The sequence below is a fragment of the Typopeltis vanoorti genome, chromosome 16 (assembly GCF_054136105.1).
Source record: "Typopeltis vanoorti isolate ZY-2024b chromosome 16, IOZ_Tvanoo_1.0, whole genome shotgun sequence".
In the NCBI taxonomy this organism is placed as follows: Eukaryota; Metazoa; Arthropoda; class Arachnida; order Uropygi; family Thelyphonidae; genus Typopeltis; species Typopeltis vanoorti.
Window position 1 is genome coordinate 29,239,709 of NC_143564.1, and position 23,638 is coordinate 29,263,346.

A 23,638-nucleotide genomic window follows, 5' to 3' on the forward strand; every position below is an offset into this window, starting at 1 on the left:
GTGTCCCCTTTGAACACAATAGTAAAAAACAGGTCAAGCATTGAACTCAATGCAAAGCAATGTCGCACTATGTCAAAAAAAAAAAAAAAAAAAAAACGGAAAGCAAAAACAATGAACAATTAAAGATTTTTTAAAATAGATAAATGTAAGTAATTGTAAATTCATTTATTTTCAGTTATTAAATTTTGTAATCTAGTATGTACTCAGATACTAGCAGTAAATCATCTTTCAGCCTTTTTAATGTTTTTTTACATTTCCTGCTATTTACACTTTTTCCATCAGTCCCCTGAAAAGTATATATATTTTATTATATTTCTTTTGATTCTAATTTATCTCTCTTTTCATGGGTATGTATTGGCAATGGCTACAAACTTAGCCGAAAATTCTGTATGCATCAAACAAGTATTTTCTTTACCTACGTGATATTTGATAATTAATCATATCATTATGATACTTTTCTAATTATTCTGCAAGCTCCATTTCTATTCCAGTGATATTGCTCCTATTTTCAATTCTTCTGATAATGAAGTTGCTCCACTAGTTGACTTTTTTACTGTTAGCCCGGGTTTATTGATGAAAACAACAGGCCCTTTGTTCAAAGGGCAACATTGTGAAGTCAAAATGCCTCTATATACAAAAACCTATTTATGAAGATACTTCCATAAGCAAATCTTTGTTATGTTATACTTGAGTAAAGGATAAAAACAAAAATATAATTCTGGACGGTATGATAAGCTAACTGGGAACTATAAAATACAGGTGTGCACAGTTTTTGTTACTTCAGTTGTAAATTATGAAAATTCATATTCAAGGCCATTCCTAAATTTAAATAAATTCACAGACTATTATTATATGCTTATTATGGACACAGACAGGCAACAGAATTTTCAAATACTTTAACAAAATCATACATATATACAAATTACAAAATTATATTCATTTCAAAATAGTTTAAAACCTTTACAAAACATATATTTAAAAATTAAGTATTTCATGATTTTTTTTCATTATTCTTGTCCTGATTTGTAGGTATCCTACAATTAACATCAAGTTCATACTGACTAAGAATTTTCAACTCTCTTTGATAGCCACTGTTTTCCAGCCACACCTAAAAATATTGAAATAATAATGAATTTCAGACAAACTAGAACTGCTATTAGTAATATTTATAGCAATTGTCACTGGGGAAAAAAAAAATTTCCTTTCTCACTACTTAGAGATGACTCTATGAACAGACAATCAATAACAGTTCAATTATTGTTGCTATATGCATAATAAGAAACTTAAAATCATGTAATAATTCAAAGCTGTATATATACTGATTCAGGACTTGAAAAAGCAATTTTACAAATACAAGATAGCTTTCATTTTTTCAACCTTCCATGAAAAGAACAAGATGAACTAATGTCTCCCAACAGCAAGCAAAATGAGCTTGAAAATTACTCTCCTAATTTTTCTCACAACTCTGATATATGTGGTCTCTAGTCTTTGATCTAATGCTTTATTTCTAACCCAACTCTCAGATCCATAGTTTAAAATTGGCTTGAACACTGTCTTGTATACTGTTAGTTTGGCTGATTTCTCTCTTATTCCATATAAATTTATTCAACTGGCTCCTCACCATATCAGCTTTGCTTATTCTGTTGTCTATTTTCAAATTTCATTTGCCATCTTCACTAAAAACTGTGCCTAAATAGCCGAAATATTTTAACTGTTCTATTGGTTCTCTATCGAGAATGCAACTGAAGTTTTCTACGTTCCTCCTTATTTTCAGTTTTGGTGTTCTTATTGTTGATTTTCATGCCAAATTTGTTACAGCTGTTATGCAATTTAATTAGAGAAACCTGGAAACTTGCACTGGTTGCATTTAGGAATACATCATCATCTACATAAAGCAAAGAGCTAAGTTAGATATCTCTGATACTAATATCAGGTTTAATGCCACTTTCTTTCATGATGTGATTCATATAAATGATGAATAAGGGTGGAGACAACGTGCATCCTTCTCTTACCCATGATTTTACATCAACCTATCTTCCTGTATTTGCTTAAATTCAAAACTGTGGACTTACAACTTAAATATAGACTATGTATTGCTCTGTATAATGTTCTTTTTACCCCACATATTGTTGTATTTTGAAAAGGTTATCTCCCCCTGGACACCTTGTCATATGCCTTCTCCAGAACTACAAAGCTTAAGTACAGACCTTTGTCATATTCCCATGATTTCTCAACTATTTGTTGTAGAGTGAACATATGAACTGGACAATAACTATTTGACTTATATCCAATTTTTTCTTCAAATTTCTCTTCCACAATTTTTCTCATTCTCTTTCAGGTATGTTTGCATAAATCATACCTGGAATATTTAGTAGTGAAAATACTTTGTAATTCTCACATTCAGTTTTATTCCCTTTTTACATAGATGGAGAACTATGAGAGCACTGCTCTGATTATCTGGAATTTGACCTTCTGGCAGACCCTATGAATTATGCAGCTTAGCTGTTGTAAAACTTCTATACTTTCATATTTAAGCATTTCTGGTCGAATATCATCAACTCCAGTTACTTTTCCATGTTTCAAGTTTTTGCTTTTTTTTTTACCTCACGTATTAAGATGTATTCCTGTCTGCATTCCTCTTGAAAATTTTCTACTACTGTTCTGTCACTGCTTGTTTCATTTAACAGTCTTTCAAAATAATTACTCTAGACATCTAAAATATCTTTATCTTCAGATTATTATCTTTGATTCCTTTTATAGTCCTCTTTCCTTCATTTATCAATAGCCTCTAGAACATTTTGTCACCTTCCTGAAGTCTCTCCATAACTTTAATTTAGCTACTTTTATACATAACTTAGCTCTCCTACATTTTTCTGTATATTATTTTAGGGCATCTGCTGATTAATTTGCTAGGAACTTTCAGTATGTTTTTGTCTTGTCCAGAACTGCTTCTTTAACATCTTGTATAACATGGTGTTCTTATTTTTCTATCCTTGCAGCCAACTTCACCAAGTCTCCTTAGCTGAATCAACTGGTGTTTACAGCTGAAAGCAATGGTTTATGCAGTTAACTTTTCAATTTGATAATCTCATCTGTGAAGAGGATATCTCTGTCTGTTGTTTGCATACATCACAGAAGTTCCTTTGATTTTATCACCCTCTGCCACATAAGTTGTGGTGTCAGGAGGTGTCCAGTAGAACAATGATATGCTCTAACCCCAAGTTAGTACATGTGACATCGTTCTCTACAAAACATTTATCTTTTGTGATATCGCTTTCTGCGTTCTCACAGGATTATGGTAGAGACATGCTTTCACAGCCCTCACAAGCTGTTGCATCCTAACACAACATGGGTGACCTGATCTTTGGCAGTCATATATACATCTTCTGTATCATTATAACAGTTAATAATCTGATACCCCAAAATCCTACTTATTTTGGGTGTTTTTTAGTATGTTGAAAATAAGAGGTGGCTGCATTCCACTATATGTTAACTTGTATAGCTAGACAACTCTGCCTCTACTGATACACACACAAATGTTGGCTGTGCACAGTGCCACTAATGGAATGGCTCACACAATTCTGTGGGCAGGTGGGGTTGTGCTGAAGTTGTAACAGTATTTATAGCAAGACTGTGTATAGTTGGGTCTATAATTTACCTGTAAAAGCCACTCAACTTTAATTCTTTTTAAAACTTTCTTACATACTGTTCTTTTCAATGTAATATTAGTTTTTATTTTGCTTAGCACTAATTGATGGTCACTTCCAATTTCAAATCCTCTGTACACTCTTGTATCTTGAACCAGCATGAAGCTATCACTGTGAACAATTGCAATTACTTATTTCTTCTGTCTTCTCTCCATGTGAGCTTTTGCACATCTTTATGTTTGAACATGGTGTTAGTGATGCCAGTAATGAAATAATGATTATTCCATATCCTGAGCAGAAATCCACAGATACTTACTGTTATTATTAGCTTTGCTCTTTTCTCCAAATTTTCCCCAAATGTTCCTATATGCTTAGTGGGATTCATTTCCTACTCTGCTGTTTACATCTCCTTCCCATCAAGAAGTTTATCTTCGTTTTTGGTGTTGAATGCTATTGCTACTTCTTCCTTCCTTGATTGTTATTGCCTGAATGTAACATCCTATACTTATTAGTTTGTAAGATCTCACCTGTTTTTGTTTTCTTTGTCTCAGTAAGACCAATTATGTCCACATGGTACTTTTCCAGTTCTTCTGTAAATTCGATTTCCTTTCAACTAATACTCCTTATATTGATTGTTCTGAATTTGTTCTAGTCACTGACTTTTCACTGATTGTCCTGGTTTCCTGATGAAAACAGCAGGGCCTTGTTTAGCCAGGCAATGCACCAGTCAGCATGAAATCTGATCATGTTGTACCCATTACTCCCACACATGAAAGCCTGATAGAAAATAAATGCCATGTGTGAGCAAGGATCAGGAGCAGAGAAATCTGTTGATATTCTTCTTGAACTGCTGGAGTTTATTGTCCTTTGAAAATGCTTCATGGGAGAGGCTGTTGTAAAATCATATATAGACAGAATTTTTAGATTAGATTCTTTCTATACCGATTTTACTTAGGAATTCAAATTAATTTAACACACTTGTAATTTTGGTTAATATTTAACTACTGAATTGCTGTATACAAAAAAAACAAAGAAAAAATGTCTGAGTGAATTGTAACAACAGATTGTTAAGACAAAGAAATATTCCAGATGGGATTAAGAATAAGACCTAAGGCTATAGCACACACGATGGTCAAGAACGTACGGGGTTTCCTGCCTTAATTCAGCGACCTAAAAAGTGGAGGGAAAAGAGTCTATGAATACCCATGGGAAGAAAATAGTAGCAAGACCCAAGGTCAATTGAAAAGCATAAAAGGGGGGAGACATCGAGAGAGCAGGGGACACAGAGATCTGTTTTTCGGAGAAGGTCAGTCATCATGAAGAGAGTTCGTTTCGGAGGTCAGTCATAGTTAGCTAGAAGACCGCTTAGGAGGAGAGGTCGTTTCGATGGCCGTCGCTGGATAAGTTCATTTTTGCCCAATGTTCCGTCTCCCAGTTAGAATATGTCCTGCAGATTCTAGGTTGAGGGCCCCTGTTCCAGCCAACAGACGCCCGAAGGTACTAAATGGGTCGTTTATGCATTAAAGAAAGTAAGTTCTGGATCTCCGCATGTAGAAGTGCCCTCGTTGATATCAGAAAAGGTGCCCGTGTGTGTGTATGCAATATCGAAAGAAAGAGATAATGATCTCGAGGATCTACTGATGTGGACTAGATGACTAAATACCAAGTAAGGTCTATTATATATGATGTAACTAGAGGCAGAAATTGTGGCAGAGATTCCTCTAGTTTTTTTTTTTTTTTTTTTGTTAGTATTACTTCAGGACTGAAGGCAATTAGCTAACCATTGAGAAATAACTTGCTTAGTTGTGTGAGATAAGATAGCGTTATTACAAAGTGAAAATCAATGTGCATAATGTTCTTTATTGTCTAAGCTTGCCTGTGGTATAGTATATGTAGGTCTGTTATGTTGTATGACTTAAGTGTAGGCATAAATGGTATAAATATTACCTTAGCTTGTTTGTTGAACTAAATTTGGATAATTTAAAATCTAGGCTAATATTGCTGAGAAGCATAGTGCTGGGAAAAAGATTGTGCTTAGTGTTAACTTTATCATCATCATCATCAAATTACTGCCATGTACTCTTAAGGGGTGTACAGGATATGATAGTACTACATGAAAAAAATTACATCATTATTAATTTTCTATCTACAATTTTCCTCCAAATCAGTGTGTTACGTGTCAAGACTCCAACATTATCAGATCTTATATTTCTATCGTCTAAATCACTTTGTACTGTATCAATCCACCTATATCTTGGTCTTCCTCTGGGTCGTTTTGCTGCCAACCTGGCAGAGAACACTTGTTTTGCTAATCTTTCCTCGCCCATTCTGTTTAAGTGACCATACCACCTGAGATTAGCTCTGCTAACACATTCCTGATGCTGACAATGTCAAGTTCTTTCTTAATATCCTCGTTTTTAATATGATATTGCCATTGATGCCATCTGTTCATGCCTATAATCTTTCTCAGGACTCTCATATCTGTGGTCTCTAGTCTTTGGTCAAGTATTTTACTTCTGACCCAGCTCTCAGATCAATAAGTTAAAACTGGTTTGAACACTGTCTTGTATACAGCTAATTTAGTGTTCCGACTAATTTCTCTCTTATTCCATACGAATTTATTCAGTTGACTTCCCACCATACCAGCTTTGCTGATTCTGTTGTCTATTTCTATATTTAATTTACCATCTTCAGTAAAAATCGTGCGTAAGTAGCTGAAATGTTTTACTTGTTCCACAGGTTCTCCATTCACAACACAGTTGACATTTTCAATGATTCTGCCTATTTGCATTGTCTTTGTCTTTTTATTGCTGACCTTCATACCATATCTATTACAACAGCTATTCAATTTAGTCAGAGAATCTTGCAGACTTGTAGCAGATTTATTTAGAAGTATAACATTGTCTGCATAAAGCAAAGAGCTGACATTAACATCTCCAATTTTGATATCATGTTTAATACCACTTTCTTTCATAATGTGATCCATATAGATAATGAATAACAGAGGGGATAATGTACATCCTTGTCTCACACCAGATTTAACATTAAACCATCTTCCTGTACTTCCTTCAATTCTAATTGCTGACTTACAACTCAAATAAAGAGTAAGTATTGCTTGATATAATGCCCCATTGACACCATATAACTGCAGCGTATTGAATAGCTTCTCTCTTGGCGCCTTGTCATATGCCTTTTCCAAATCGACAAAACTTAAATACATATCTTTGTTATATTCCCATGCTTTCTCGACTATTTGTCGTAAAGTGAAGATCTGATCCTAACAGCCTTTATTTGGCCTGAATCCAGCTTGTTCTTCACCAAGCTTTTCTTCCACAATTCTTCTCAACCGTTTCTCAAGTATACTTCCATAGATCTTGCCAGGAACACTCAATAGGGAAATACCTCTGTAATTCTCCCATGCAGTTTTATTTCCCCTTTTATATATGGGTCCTAATAGAGCTCTACTCCAATCATCGGGAATTAGTCCCTCTGTCCAGGCTTTCTGAACTATGCAGTGCAGCCACTGTAAGCTCTTATACCACCATACTTCAGCATTTCTGGTTGAATATCATCTACTCCTGCTGCCTTTCCACATTTCAAGCCTTTGATGGCTTTTTCTACTTCAAGAATGGATATGTATTCCTGACTGCATGCCTGGTCAGTGTTTTTTACCACTGTGCTGTCATCACTGCTTGTTTCATTTAGCAGTTTTTCAAAGTAATTACTCCATACTTCAAGGATATCTTTTTCTACCGTTTTCATGTCACCTTTATCATCTCTAACTCCTTTTACAGCACTCTTTCCTCCATTTCTAAGCTTCTTTAATAACCTCCAGAATATCTTACCACCTTCTTGATATTTATTTTCTATATTCTTGCCAAAGTCCTCCCATGACTTTTGTTTACCTAGTTTTACACAGTGTTTAGCTTTCTTACATTTGTCTCTGTATTCTCGAAGAGCAAAAGCTGACTTATTTGCCAGGAACTTTTGATATGCTTTCTTCTTTTCCTTCACTGCCTCTTTAACTTCCTGTGTCCAACATGGAGTTCTGATTTTTCTATCCTTGCACACAACTTCACCACATGCCTCTCTGGCTGAATCAATCAGAGTTTTCTTCAAGGCTTGCCAATGAATTTCCAAGGTTTGGTTCCTGTTCTGAAACTTTTTCATTTTTTCTTCAAATAATCTTTGTGTATTTTAGTCTACAGTTCACATCTGAGAGCTGCTCATCTTTTATTCGCTTTAAAACTTTCTTACATGTTATTCTTTTGAATATGAAATTCAATTTTATCCTGCTCAAGACTAAATAGTGATCACTCCAATTTCAAATCCTCTGTACACTCTGGTGTCCTGCACCAGGGAGAAAACATCACTATCAACAATAACATAGTCAATGAGACTTTTCTTATTCCTAGCCTCTTCTCTCCATGTGAATTTGTGCACATTTTTATGTTGGAACATGGTGTTATTAATAACCAGTCCATGTCCTGATCAGAAATCCAACAGATATTTGCCATTATTATTAGCTTTGCTCTTTTCTCCAAATTTTCCCAAAATATTTTTGTATGTCTGACAATCATTTCCTACTCTGCTATTTAGATCCCCAACAAGGACCAACTTTTCATTTTTCATTGTGTCAGATGCTTTTTCTAAAGCCTCAAAAAACTCCTCCACTTCTACCTTAGTAGAACCTTCTGTGAGACAATAGGCACAAATAAGTCTCATTGTCCATTTCCCCATTCTCATATTTGGCCACATTACTCTACTTGAGACTGACTGCCATTCAAGAAGTTTAGCTTCGTATTTTGTGTTGAATACTATGGCTACTCCTTCTTTTCCTTGATTGTCATTGCATGAATATAACATTTTGTATTTATTGCTCAGAAAGATCTCACCAGTTTTGGTCTTTTTTGTTTCAGTCACCCCTATTATGTCGATCTGGTACTTATCTAATTTCTCAGCTAGCTCCATTTCTTTGCCATTCAGGCTTCTTACGTTGATAGTACCGATCTTTAACTCTGGTGATGTTGAGTTGGGGTTTGTTTTCAGATTTGTTCCAGTAGCTGACTTTTCGCTGTTCGCCCTGGTTCCCTGGCGAAAACAAGGGGGGGCCTTGTTTAACCGGGCAACGCCCCAGCCGGCATGAAATTCTGTCATGTTGTACCGTCATTTTTTTTTATTTTGGTTTAACCAATAAGAATACAATTTGGTCGGCTAAATCCCAAATTGCCAGCCCATCCTCGTTCGTTCAGTATCCAAGTAGATACCCAACAGGGTGCACCACGAGAAGGTGAGGATTGAACATTACGTCAGAAGCCCTGGTCGGTTCTCCGCATTCCTTTAAAGGCTATGTGGAGGTCTACTCTCAGTTATACAGCTTTGACCCTTAAGCACCCCATGTTAACTTTATTGTACTTTAATTAGCATGAATAAATTGTTTTATTTGTCAAATAACTTGCCTGATTCCTATATACCAATGCACTTCTCATAAAAGACCGAACCTGTGTGACCTAGAGAGAGATAAGTAGCTACGCCTGAAGAATAGAGTATTGCGTTGCTTGACATAGTGATAAGTGTGAGAGATATTTCCGTGCTTTGCTGAGTGTTTTTTCCAATGGAAGGATATTTAAGTCTTATCTGCAATTTCTGATGGCGCAGTCGAAAAAAAAAATTTTTTTTTTTCAGAAATCAATATAGAAAAATGTTTGCTGTTTAGACAAAGGAATTGACTCCAGACCAGAGGCAATTCCTAAGTTATAGAATTTCATGCATGTGATTAAGCATAGTTACAACATTGAGAAAAGGGGGGTCCTAACTGAAAGAAAAGATTAACTGTAGTAGACTAAATCAAGCAACGGATTAAGAGCAGCGGAGTGACGACTGTTAAGTAGATTAAGTTAAGTTAAGTAAGTAAAATTAAATAAGCGAAAGAGATAAAAAATTGAAGTATATATCAAAGCAAGTTCAAGAGATACAAAATTGAAATAAAGACAAAGAATAAAAATACATTACATTATATAAATTTTACACTGTTCCACATGGAGTGGGGATGGAATGAAATATAACTGGGAATAGCAGGTTCAATGAGTATGCACAGTTCAACTAAAAAGAGATGTTGAGCAGCTGTTGTTTAGGTTCCTATACATCTGGTAGAAATGAGGGAGGAGGAAATAATGAATTCTAGTTCTGCTGAACAGTGGCCATGGCAATATCTGTAAAAGAGACACAATGAAAAAACTGTTCTTCAATGGGAAAAGTGGAAAAGATGTCATTAATCAATGGAACTGCCCTTTTCTGAACAGCTTCAAGAATTTTTAGGGCGATCTTAGGTGCACCCCAAACACAAGATCAGTACTCAAAAGTAGGCTGGATTTGGAATTTATATATAGAGTAAGTAACTGTTCAAAAGAGAGGTACCACAGAAAAGGATGTCAAGTTTATGGAAGCCGATGATGCTATAGAAGAGATATGATTATGCCAGGAAAGGTTTGGAGTAAGAGCCAGTTCATGATGAGAATATTGGTCTTAACTGCTGAGCATAGCATTATCAAAAGAAGTGGAGAAGATCTGAGGTGTTTCTTGCAAGAAAACAAGAAAAACTAAGTTTCAGTAAGGAAATACTGTGAGTAGACATATTACTTACTATTATAATAGCAGAATTAACTCGCGTAAAATATTCTTTATTCGTAGAATTTTTGCTTGAGTATCACAGACATCATCAGTACAGGTACAAAGGCTAATTAAATAATAACTGTTATATTGACAAAACGCCACCTAAGTAACTAAGGTTAAATTTCCTAAACTTATTTAAAAAAAATTTTTTTTTAATTTAATATATATATATATATAACGGGGTGCTTAAGGGTCAAAGCTGTATAACTGAGAGGAGACCTCCACATAGCCTTCAAAGGAATGCGGAGAACCGACCAGGGCTTCTGACCTAATGTCCAATCCTCACCTTCTCGTGGTGCACCCTGTTGGGTATCTACTTTGATACTGAACGAACGAGGATGGGCTGGCAATTTGGGATTTAGCCGACCAAATTGTATTCTTATTGGTTAAACCAAAATAAAAAATGATGGTACAACATGACAAAATTTCATGCCGGCTGGGGCGTCGCCCGGTTAAACAAGGCCCCCGTTGTTTTCACCAGGGAACCAGGGCGAACAGCGAAAAGTCAGCTACTGGAACAAATCTGAAAACAAACGCCAACTCAACATCACCAGAGTTAAAGATCGGTACTATCAACGTAAGAAGCCTGAATGGCAAAGAAATGGAGCTAGCTGAGGAATTAGATAAGTACCAGATCGACATAATAGGGGTGACTGAAACAAAAAAGACCAAAACTGGTGAGATCTTTCTGAGCAATAAATACAAAATGTTATATTCAGGCAATAACAATCAAGGAAAAGAAGGAGTAGCCATAGTATTCAACACAAAATACGAGGCTAATCTTCTTGAATGGCAGTCAGTCTCAAGTAGAGTAATGTGGGCAAATATGAGAATGGGGAACTGGACAATGAGACTTATTTGTGCCTATGGTCCCACAGAAGGTTCTACTAAGGTAGAAGTGGAGGAATTTTTTGAGGCTTTAGAAAAAGCAACTGACACAATGAAAAAGGAAAAGTTGGTCCTTGTTGGGGATCTAAATAGTAGAGTAGGAAATGATTGTGAGACATACAAAAATATTTTGGGAAAATTTGGAGAAAAGAGCAAAGCTAATAATAATGGCAAATATCTGTTGGATTTCTGCTCAGGACATGGACTGGTTATTACTAACACCATGTTCCAACATAAAAATGTGCACAAATTCACATGGAGAGAAGAGGCTAGGAATAAGAAAAGCCTCATTGACTATGTTATTGTTGATAGTGATGTTTTCTCCCTGGTGCAGGACACCAGAGTGTACAGAGGATTTGAAATTGGAAGTGATCACTATTTAGTCTTGAGCAGGATAAAATTGAATTTCATATTGAAAAGAATAACATGTAAGAAAGTTTTAAAGCGAATAAAAGTTGAGCAGCTCTCAGATGTAAACTGTAGACTAAAATACAGAAATAGTATTGAAAAGAAAATGAAAGAGTTTGAGAACAGGAATCAAACCTTGGAGATTCAGTGGCAAACTCTGAAGGAAACATTGATTGATTCTGCCAGAGAGGCATGTGGTGAGGTTGTGTGCAAAGATAAAAAAATCAGAACTCCCTGGTAGACACAGGAAGTTAAAGAGGCAGTGAAGAAAAAGAAGAAAGCATATCAAAAGTTCCTGGCAAATAAGTCAGCTTTTACTCTTACAGAATACAGAGACAAATGTAAGAAAGCTAAACAGTGTGTAAAACTAACTAAACAAAAGTCATGGGAGGACTTTGGCAAGAATATAGAAAATAAATATCAAGAAGGTGGCAAAATATTCTGGAGGTTGTTGAAGAAGCTTAGGAATGGAGGAAAGAGTGCTGTAAAAGGAATTAGAGATGATAAAGGTGAAATGAAAACAGGAGAAAAAGATATCCTTGAAGTATGGAGTAATTACTTTGAAAAACTGCTAAATGAAACAAGCAGTGATGACAGCACAGTGATAAAAAACACTGACCAGGCATGCAGTCAGGAATACATATCCATACTTGAAGTAGAAAAAGCCATCAAAGGCTTGAAATGTGGAAAGGCAGCAGGAGTAGATGATATTCGACCAGAAATGCTGAAGTATGGTGGTATAAGAGTCTTACAGTGGCTGCACTGCATAGTTCAGAAAGCCTGGACAGAGGGACGAATTCCCGATGATTGGAGTAGAGCTCTCATAGTACCCATATATAAAAAGGGAAATAAAACTGAATGCGAGAATTACAGAGGTATTTCCCTACTGAGTGTTCCTGGCAAGATCTATGCAAGTATACTTGAGAAACGGTTGAGAAGAATTGTGGAAGAAAAGCTTGGTGAAGAACAAGCTGGATTCAGGCCAAATAGAGGCTGTCAGGATCAGATCTTCACTTTACGACAAATAGTCGAGAAAGCATGGGAATATAACAAAGATCTGTATTTAAGTTTTGTCGATTTGGAAAAGGCATATGACAAGGTGCCAAGAGAGAAGCTATTCAATACGCTGCAGTTATATGGTGTCACTGGGGCATTATATCAAGCAATACTTAGTCTTTATTTGAGTTGTGAGTCAGCAGTTAGAATTGAAGGAAGTACAGGAAGATGGTTTAATGTTAAATCTGGTGTGAGACAAGGATGTACATTATCCCCTCTGTTATTCATTATCTATATGGATCACATTATGAAGGAATGTGGTATTAAACCTGATATCAAAATTGGAAATGTTAATGTCAGCTCTTTGCTTTATGCGGATGATGTTATACTTCTAAATAAATCTGCTACAAGTCTGCAAGATTCTCTGACTAAATTGAATAGCTGTTGTAATAGATATGGTATGAAGGTCAGCAATAAAAAGACAAAGACAATGAAAATAGGCAGAATCATTGAAAATGTCAACTGTGTTGTGAATGGAGAACCTGTGGAACAAGTAAAACATTTCAGCTACTTAGGCACAATTTTTACTGAAGATGGTAAACTAAATATAGAAATAGACAACAGAATCAGCAAAGCTGGTATCGTGGGAAGTCAATTGAATAAATTCATATGGAATAAGAAAGAAATTAGTCGGAACACTAAATTAGCTGTATACAAGACTGTGTTCAAACCAATTTTAACTTATGGATCTGAGAGCTGGGTCAGAAGTAAAACACTTGACCAAAGACTAGAGACCGCAGATATGAGAGTCCTGAGAAAGATTAGAGGCATGAACAGATGGCATCAATGGCAATATCATATTAAAAATGAGGATATTAGGAAAGAACTTGACATTGTCAGCATCCAGGAATGCGTTAGCAGAGCTAATCTCAGATGGTATGGTCACTTAAATAGAATGGGAGAGGAAAGATTAGCAAAACAAGTGTTCTCTGCCAGGTTGGCAGGAAAACGACCCAGAGGAAGACCAAGATATAGGTGGATTGATACGGTACAAAGTGCCTTAGACGATAGAAATATAAGATCTGATAATGTTGGAGTCTTGACAAGTAACAGACTGATTTGGAGGAAAATTGTAGATAGGAAGTTGGTAATGATTTAATTTTTTCATGTAGTACTGTCATATCCTGTACACCCCTTGAGGGTACATGGCAGGAATTTGATGATGATGATGATGATATATAACTGGTAATTAATTTACGGAATTGACAAAGCATATAAAGTAAATTAATTAAAGATAACTTTAATGAATCACTTCTATATTTCGGCAATGTCACATTGCCATCTTCGGGAACATAAAGATATGGTATGTGCACTAAGGAACTAACAAAGCAATATATATACGGTATATATATATATATATATATATATATATACCGTATATTCCAGCATACAAGTCGACTTTTCGTATAAGTCGCTATTGATATTTTTTTAGTTTATTTGAGTTTTTATAGTATACTCGTCGTATAAGTAGACTCAAAAAATTTCTTTAAAAATAAAAATTATGACAGTTTTTAAGTAAAATTTTTATACAGGCATCAACCACTAGGATCATAACTGCCTTTTTTAGTCCTTCCATTCTTTGTTTTAGCAAAAGATATAAAATACCTAGTTGACAAAAGAAATTTTATTTTGTATTGACCAGCTGACCAATAGCGAACTAAAGTGCAATGGCTCCTTTTAAAAGAATGAAATATGATGCGAGTTTTAAGTGCAAAGTGATTAAATTTGCAAAAGAAAATACTAACCGTGTTGCTGCATGTCAGTTCGGAGTAAACGAAAAACTAGTTTGCGATTGGAGAAAAAAATAAAACTTTAATAATGAAAATGCCAAAAAATAAGTGCGCATTACAGAAAGGAATTTGTAAGTGGCCTATTCTGGAACATAATGTTGCAGATTGGGTTCTAGAAAATCGCCAAAATGGACTCATTATACAGAGAAACAATATTCATTTATTTGCTTCGAAGTGGGGCAAAACAAATAAAAAGGACAGCGAAAACTTCAAAGCTACAGTGAGTTGGTGTAGCTGGTTTATGGAAAGGAAAAATTTAGTGCTTCGACTAAAAACGAAAATCGCACAGAAGCTGCCAAAGGATTTGGATGATAAGTTATTAATTAAGAAGTTAATTCAAAATTAAGTTATTAATTAAGAAGTTAATTCAAAAATAAATAATATTTTTGCTAAGAAAGCAAAAATATTATTTATTGTCTCAAATCGAAAATATGGATGAAACTCCAGTTATGTTTGACATGATCAGGAATAGAACAATAGAATTGAAAGGAAGTAAAACTATTTCTTTAAAAACAACTGGACATGAAAAAAGCTGTTTCACAGTTGTACTTGCTTGTATGGCTGATGGTAATAAATTAAAACCTATGATAATTTTTAAAAGAAAAACAATGCCAAAGATCAAAATTCCAAGAAACATTTTTGTCCATGCTCATGAGAATGGTTGGATGGACGAAGCAGGAGTTAAGTTGTGGATAAAAAATATTTGGAATACATGACAAGGTGCATTAAAAAATCCAAACAGTCTTTTAGTGTGGGACATGTTCAAATCCCATTTAACGGAGAGACAAAATCTTTATTAAGAGAGAATAATACCAATATGGCAGTGATTCCAAGTGGGTTAACTTCACTAGTGCAACCGTTGGATGATTGTATAAACAAGCCATTTAAAGACAGTTTATGAAAACAGTGGAATGCATGGATGCAAGAAGGAGAGAAAAGTTACACAAAAGGAGGACAAATGCGACATGCGCATTTGGTAACTATGTGTGAATGGGTAGCAAAAGCATGGGATGAAATAAAACCAGATACAGTAATAACATCTTTCAAAAAATGTGCTATATCTAACAAATTAGATGGCTCAGAAGATGATTTTGTTTACAATGATGATGAAATTGACGCTAAATCTGATGGAGAAAACGAATACAATTTGATGATATACTGGAAGAAATTACAGAACCAGAGTACAATGAACTTTTCATACATTCAGACAGTGAAAATTAAATTTTAATTATGTAGTTACCTATCTATTTTCTTTTGTAAATAATTTTTTTTTTTTTTTGGGATGCTTAAGGGTCAAAGCTGTATAACTGAGAGGAGACCTCCACATAGCCTTTAAAGGTATGCGGTGAACCGACCAGGGCTTCTGACTAATGTCCAATCCTCACCTTCTCATGGTGCACCCAACAGGGTGCACAACGAGATCTACCTGGATATGGACCGAACGAGGATTGGGCTGAAAATTTGGGATTTAGCCGACCAAATTGTATTCTTATTGGCTTAAACCAGTATAGAAAATGATGGTGCAACATGACAAAATTTCATGCCGGTTAAACAAGGCCCCCTTGTTTACGCCAGGGAACCAGGGCGAACAGCGAAAAGTCAGCTACTGGAACAAATCTGAAAACACACCCCAACTCAACATCACCAGAGTTAAAGATCAGTACCATCAACAAAAAAAGCCTGAATGGCAAAGAAATGGAGCTAGCTAAGGAATTAGATAAGTACCAGATCGACATAATAGGGGCAACTGAAACAAAAAAGACAAAAACTGGTGAGATCTTTCTGAGCAATAAATACAAAATGTTATATTCAGGCAAATACAATCAAGGAAAACAAGGAGTAGCCATAGTATTCAACACTAAATACGAGGTTAATCTTCTTGAATGGCAGGCAGTCTCAAATAGAGTGAGGTGGGCAAATATCAGAATGGGGAATAATTGGACAATGAGACTTATTTGTGCCTATGGTCACACAGAAGGTTCTACTAAGGTAAAAGTGGAGGAGTTTTTTGAGGCTTTAGAAAAAGCAACTGACACAATGAAAAAGGAAAAGTTGGTCCTTGTTGGGGATCTAAATAGCAGAATAGGAAATGATTGTCAGACATACAAAAATATTTTGGGAAAATTTGGAGAAAAGAGCAAAGCTAATAATAATGGCAAATACCTGTTGGATTTCTGCTGAGGACATGGATGGGCTATTACTAACCCCATGTTCCAACATAAAAATATGCACAAATTCACATGGAGAGAAGAGGCAAGGAATAAGAAAAGTCTCGTTGACTATGTTATTATTGATATTGATGTTTTCTTCCTGGTGCAGGACACCAGAGTGTACAGAGGATTTGAAATTGGAAGTGATCACTATTTAGTCTTAAGCAGGATAAAATTGAATTTCATATTGAAAAGAATAACATATAAGAAAGTTTTAAAGCGAATAAAAGATGAGCAGCTCTCAGATGTGAACTGTAGACTAAAATACACAAAGATTATTTGAAGAAAAAATGAAAAAGTTTCAGAACAGGAACCAAACCTTGGAAATTCAGTGGCAAGCCTTGAAGAAAACCCTGATTGATTCAGTCTGAGAGGCATGTGGTGAAGTTGTGTGCAAGGATAGAAAAATCAGAACTCCATGTTGGACACAGGAAGTTAAAGAGGCAGTGAAGGAAAAGAAGAAAGCATATCAAAAGTTCCTGGCAAATAAGTCAGCTTTTGCTCTTCGAGAATACAGAGACAAATGTAAGAAAGCTAAACACTGTGTAAAACTAGGTAAACAAAAGTCATGGGAGGACTTTGGCAAGAATATAGAAAATAAATATCAAGAAGGTGGTAAGATATTCTGGAGGTTGTTAAAGAAGCTTAGAAATGGAGGAAAGAATGCTGTAAAAGGAGTTAGAGATGATAAAGGTGACATGAAAAAGAGGAGAAAAAGATATCCTTGAAGTATGGAGTAATTACTTTGAAAAACTGCTAAATGAAACAAGCAGTAATGACAGCACAGTGATAAAAATCACTGACCAGGCATGCAGTCAGTAATACATATCTATACTTGAAGTAGAAAAAGCCATCAAAGGCTTGAAATGTGGAAAGGCAGCAGGAGTAGATGCTATTCGACCAGAAATGCTGAAGTATGGTATAAAAGTGGTGCAGTGGCTGCACTGCATCGTTCAGAAAACTTGGAGAGAGGGACGAAATCCTGATGATTGGAGTAGAGCTCTAATAGTACCCATATATAAAAAGGGAAATAAAACTGAATGTGAGAATTACAGAGGTATTTCCCTACTGAGTGTTCCTGGCAAGATCTATGCAAGTATACTTGAGAAACGGTTGAGAGGAATTGTGGAAGAAAAGCTTGGTGAAGAATAAACTGGATTCAGGCCAAATAGAGTCTGTCAGGATCAGATCTTCACTTTACAACAAATTGTTGAGAAAGCATGGGAATATAACAAAGATCTGTATTTAAGTTTTGCCGATCCGGAAAAGGCATATGACAAGGTACCAAGAGAGAAGCTATTCACTACGCTACAGTTACATGGTCAATGGGACATTATATCAAGTAATACTTAGTCTTTATTTTAGTTGTAAGTTAGCAGTTAGAATTGAAGGAAGTACAGGAAGATGGTTTAATGTTAAATCTGGTGTGAGACAAAAATGTACATTATCCCCTCTGTTATTCATTATCTATATGGATCACATTATGAAGGAAGGTGGTATTAAACATGATATCAGAATTGGAGATGTTAATGTCAGCTCTTTGCTTTATGCGGATGATGTTATACTTCTAAAGAAATCCGCTACATGTTTGCAAGATTCCCTGACTAAATCGAATAACTTTTATAATAGATATGGTATGAAGGTCAGCATTAAAAAGAGAAAGGACAATGAAAATAGGTTGAATTGTTGAAAATATCAACTGTGTTGTGAACGGGAAACCTGTGGAACAAGTAAAACATTTCAGCTACTTTGGCACGATTTTTACTGAAGATGGTAAATTAAATATGGAAATAGACAACAGAATCAAGAAAGCTGGTGTGGTAGAAAGTCAATTGAATAAATTCATATGGAATAAGAGAGAAATTAGTCGGAACACTAAATTAGCTTATACAAGACAGCGTTCAAACCAGTTTTAACTTATGGATCTGAGAGCTGGGTCAGAAGTAAAACACTTGACCAAAGAGTAGAGACCGCAGATATGAGAGTCCTGAGAAAGATTAGAGGTGTGAACAGATGGCATCAATAGCAATATCATATTAAAAACGAGGATATTAGGAAAGAATTTGACATTGTCAGCATCCAGGAATGTGTTAGCAGAGCTAATCTCAGGTGGTATGGTCATCTAAACAGAATGGGCCAGGAAAGATTAGCAAAACAAGTGTTCTTTGCCAGGAAAACGACCCAGAGGAAGACCAAGATACAAGTGGATTGATACTGTACAAAGTGCCTTAGACGATAGAAATATACGATTTGATAATGTTGGAGACTTGACAAGTAACAGACTGATTTGGAGGAAAATTGTAGATAGGAAGTTAGTAATGATGTAAATTTTTAATGTAGTAATATCATATCCTGTTCACCTCTTTAGGGTACATGTCAGGAATTTGATGATGATGATGATGATGATGATGGTAAATAAATTTTTCTGTAAATAAATTTGATATAAGTTGAAATATTGTTAATTATTTACCCTTTTTGTATATTGTTAATAAATTTAACAGAGTATGATACTAGTTTTTTTCTTGAAAAGTCGGTTCCTACTGGTACGGCTTTGCAAAGAAACATGTGAAACGTTACCTCACTCCCCTAACCTAAACAGTTGCAATAGTCTACATCTTTCCTCCCCCCCCCCCCCCCCCTTGTGGGAGATAGTACTCTATAAATCAGCAAATCTTACCTAACTTGTAATTGTATAGACACACATGTATATATATAGATATATATATATATATATATATATTTATTCAAAAACATTTTGTACCTGTACTGATAATGCCTGTGATACTCCGGCAAAAATTCTATGGATAAAGGATATTTTATGTGACTTAATTCCATTATTGTAATAGTAAGTAATAAGAAAAACTGTATTTTGGAAGCATTGAAGTTGACTAGACTGTTTATACTCCGAGTCAAGGATACTGCTGAGATCAGTGTTCAGGACACTTATTACAAGATGATCTTGAAGTTTGAGATGTTTGAGCACTACAAGGCTTGTCATATGAGCAGGATGAGTGGAGAATGCTATCATCAGTAAAACTATGAATGGGGGGGGGGGTTGCAGTTGAGGAGAGCAGGTCATTTATATAAATCAGGAAGGTGGGTGAAATGACAGGTACACTGACATTAACAGGAAAATCTGAGGGAAGGGAGAGAACACTATCCTCCATTACACAGGGATTGATCTGAGAGAAAACTAGCAATCCAATTACATAAGGATGAAGGCAGCCTTACAATCGTAATTTTTTGAGAAATTCACAATGGCAGACCCTATCAAAAGCCTTGGAGATGTCAAGTGCAATAGGACAGGTTTCTGTGGAATGAGTCTAGAGGAGTGTGATGTAGACCAGGAGATTTCCTGTGAATCTAGATTGGTGAAATCCATACTCATGGTCACCGATTAGAATGCAGTTTTCCAAGTATTGAAGTTGACTGTTGATAACTTTCTCCATTACTATGGGCAAAATTGAGGTGAGAGCAATAGGTCTGATAGCTTGATGGTAGACACATCACCTATTGCGGGGGGGGGGGAGACTGACTGTATATGAGTTTGCTTCCATGATGTAGGATGGATACCAGCAATTTAGTGTATAAATGATATAAGGAGCACATCTCTTGAGCACAATGGGTGGGATTCCATCAGGACCAGCTGCCTTTTTGGTTTCCAAGTTATTCAAGATTCTTCTGTCTTTCTGGCAGAAGGTCACAGGAAACACGAGATATATGTTCCAGGCAAAGAAGGAAATAATTTGACATGGTCATCAACGGAGGAATTAGACTAGAAGAATGAAGCCAAGCCTTGTCTTTAGGTGGTGATAAAATACTACATTAGGGTGAAAAGAGGAGGTATCACAGATGGACAAAAGTTGTGCCAAATAGCTTTCGACAAAGGAGCAAAATGTGTGACTGCTCGTGGCACAGAGAAGCAAGTTTTTTACATTTATCCTTGCTGATTTTAGACTTTGTCCTTTTAATGATGGTTTTGCAAGTGTTATGGGCAACTGTCTAGGCTCTGTAGGAAGCTGGTGTTTTTGGTCTCAAGCCACTTGTGATGGGCCGTTTGCTTTCTCAGACCACCCTGGCAAACTCATGGAGAACTATGGTTTAGATATGGGATGGGAAATTTGAACAGAGTGAGGAATGAAAGTTTCCATTCCAATAAGGATTATTTCTGTAATAAGATCGCAGTAGATCATGCAAAGATCATGAAACTGGATCTTTGCATGATCAGCAGTCTGATCATGCAAAGGAGGGATAAAAGTCACATTAGTCCCTCCACTCGACATTGTTGTAATGCCAGAGTACGTGAGGTTGTGAATGGCTTACTCCAGACATCTAGAATATCTTTATCTTCAGTTTTCATGTTACTTTATCATCTCTGGTTCCTTTTACAATACTCTTTCCTCCATTTCTAAGCTTTTTCAATAGCCACCAGAATATTTTTCCAACTTCCTGATATTTATTTTCTATGTTCTTATCAAAGAAATCCCATGACTTTTGTTTAGCCAGTTTTACACTTTGCTTTCTTACATTTTTCTCTGTATTCTCATTGAGCACATGTTGACTTACTTGCCAGTAACTTTCTAAATTTCCTTCACTGCCTCTAATTGCCTGAGTCAACCATGGAGTTATGGTTTTTCTATCCTTGCAGACAACCTCATAATATATACCTCTGTGGCTAAAACAATCAGTGATTTCTTCAGAATCTGCCAAAGAATCTCTAAGGTTTGTTTCTTTTTTTTTTTTTTTTTTAAATGTTATAATTTTTTCTTGAATATTTGTGTATTTGGGACTACAATTCATCTCTGAAAGTTTCTCAACCTTGATCCTTTTGAAAATTTTCTAACACACTTTTCAATAAGATAACAATTTTATCCTGCTAAAAACTAAAGGGAGATCATCACCTATTTCAAATCCTCTGCATAGTCTTGTGTCCTTGTCAGCATTAAAATATTGCTATCAACAATAACACAGTCAACGACTTTTCTTATTTGTATTTATTTATTTTTATATTTTATTCTTATAGAATATTGTATATTATTTTCATGTGAATTTCTGCACATCTTTATGTTGGAACATGTCACACAAACACTGTCTCACACAGGGTGATGAAATTCATCTATCACTTAAAGGCATTCATAAACATGCATATCCACAGTGGAATTTCAGCCAGCAGCTTGTTGGCTAAAAACCAGATAAGCCATCCAATCAGCCAACCAGATTAGGCTTCCAATAAGCAGGGTAAGTCTCACATGGGTGATGAAATTCACTTACTTCCAAAGGAGAGAAGCAAATGAAATAAATCTACTTTCCATCCTTGGTCACTATATTTGTACTATTATCAATGTTAGCAATGTATTGATTACAAACCATAACATTTATCTAATTTCTAAAACCATTTAGATTTTCAGAATACACAACTCACTGTTGATTGCCATTCCATACAGTCTCCACTCTAACTGTAAAATATGAACTTCAAGTATAAGATGTGTAATTTTATTTTCACATGCTCCAAAATAGAACCTGGTTCAAGCCAAGAGAAAAAGAATTCTGCTAAATATGTTATATGATCTGTGAATTAAATCAACATCAATTATATTTCTTCTCCCCCCCCCCTTTTTTTTATACTATCAAACCAATATGCAGCACATCCATGCCATGTGTGGGCATGTGGTCAAGAAGAAAGGATGAACTTGCTGATAATTTTTTGAAAGAATGGAGGTTGTAGTCCTTAGAGAAAACTGTCAGGAGAAGACTGTTCCGATGCATAGAGGTAGATGGAATGAAAGAGAAGAACCAGTAGTTAATATGACGGGTTTGAAATTAGACAATGAACAGATGCTGACCAGAAGCTTCTAGTGTGTTTATAGGCTTGAAGGAAAGTGGAGAAATGTATTTACCAGACAATGGAACACCACTTATGAAATTACCTCCAGAAGTAGCACAAGATGAAAACAGAGCACCTATGAGATAGTAACTGGAGTGAGTCCCATTACTATCTCATAGATGAGAGAGAGAGATCAAGCATTTTTACAGATTTTTGGTGCATTACATGAAATTTAGAGGATATATTCCCAAGATAGACAGGTGGCTCACAGGATAATTTTTTTATTGAAGAGCACGCTAACAAGAAGAGATAATGGTGTTATCATTCACTTTATAAAGCTTTGATATGACTGCATCTGGATTACTATGGTAAGGTCTGGACATCTGGGTTTCTTGGGGATAAGAAAGTGGTGGAGAGGATCCAGAGAAAGTAACCAAGATAGTTAGTGGTCTGTTGAATACACCCCTATGAGGACAATGATGGTTTATGGATTGCAAAAATTGGTTGTCAGATGAAAAAGAGGGGGAATATTATAGAAACATTTAAGTTGCTTAAAGGATTGTATAGGATTAATACAGGGGAAATATTTCAGCACTTGGCAAGAAGGAACAGGGAAGAGTTCATCCCTGGAAATTGTATAAGAGAATGGTTATTGAAAGTTTATTTTTCACTTGGTTAGAGTATAATAAAATTAGTTTAATCCTATTTCCAAGTGTGAACAAACAAAGTTTGCACCTGAAAGTATCTTCAGGACTGGGGTAAGGTGGTACAACACCAGGGAAACTCATTGCAAAGGTGGAGAAAGCTACCAACACTCCTATCTCAGTATTTCCTATAATGCAAAACACATCTCCTTGCAGATATGTCTAATGTTATGCATTAAGGGAAGGGCCACTACCCATATGGGTAGTGCAGTATTATGCATTAAGGGAAGGGGCACTACCCATATGGGTAGTGCAGTGTTATGCATTAATGGAAGGGCCACTACCCATATGGGTAGTGCAGTGCTATGCATTAAGGGAAGGGCCACTACCCATATGGGTAGTGGCCCTTCCCTTAATGAATAACATTAGACATATCCGCAAGGAGATGTGTTTTGCATTATAGGAAATACTGAGATAGGAGTGTTGGTAGCTTTCTCCA

The 23,638-nt window shown here is 35.7% G+C and overlaps 1 protein-coding gene across 1 annotated transcript in view; it reads right to left on the bottom strand.

Moving 5' to 3' along the window:
• Positions 1-991: 991 nt before the first annotated feature.
• Positions 992-23,638, bottom strand: part of LOC150097913 (TBCC domain-containing protein 1-like) — a 349,586-nt gene continuing 326,939 nt past the window's right edge. Inside the window, exon 17 of the mRNA XM_090406629.1 lies at positions 992-1,108. Within this exon, the coding sequence (XP_090262755.1) occupies positions 992-1,108 (117 nt within the window). The remainder of the gene's footprint in view (positions 1,109-23,638) is intronic.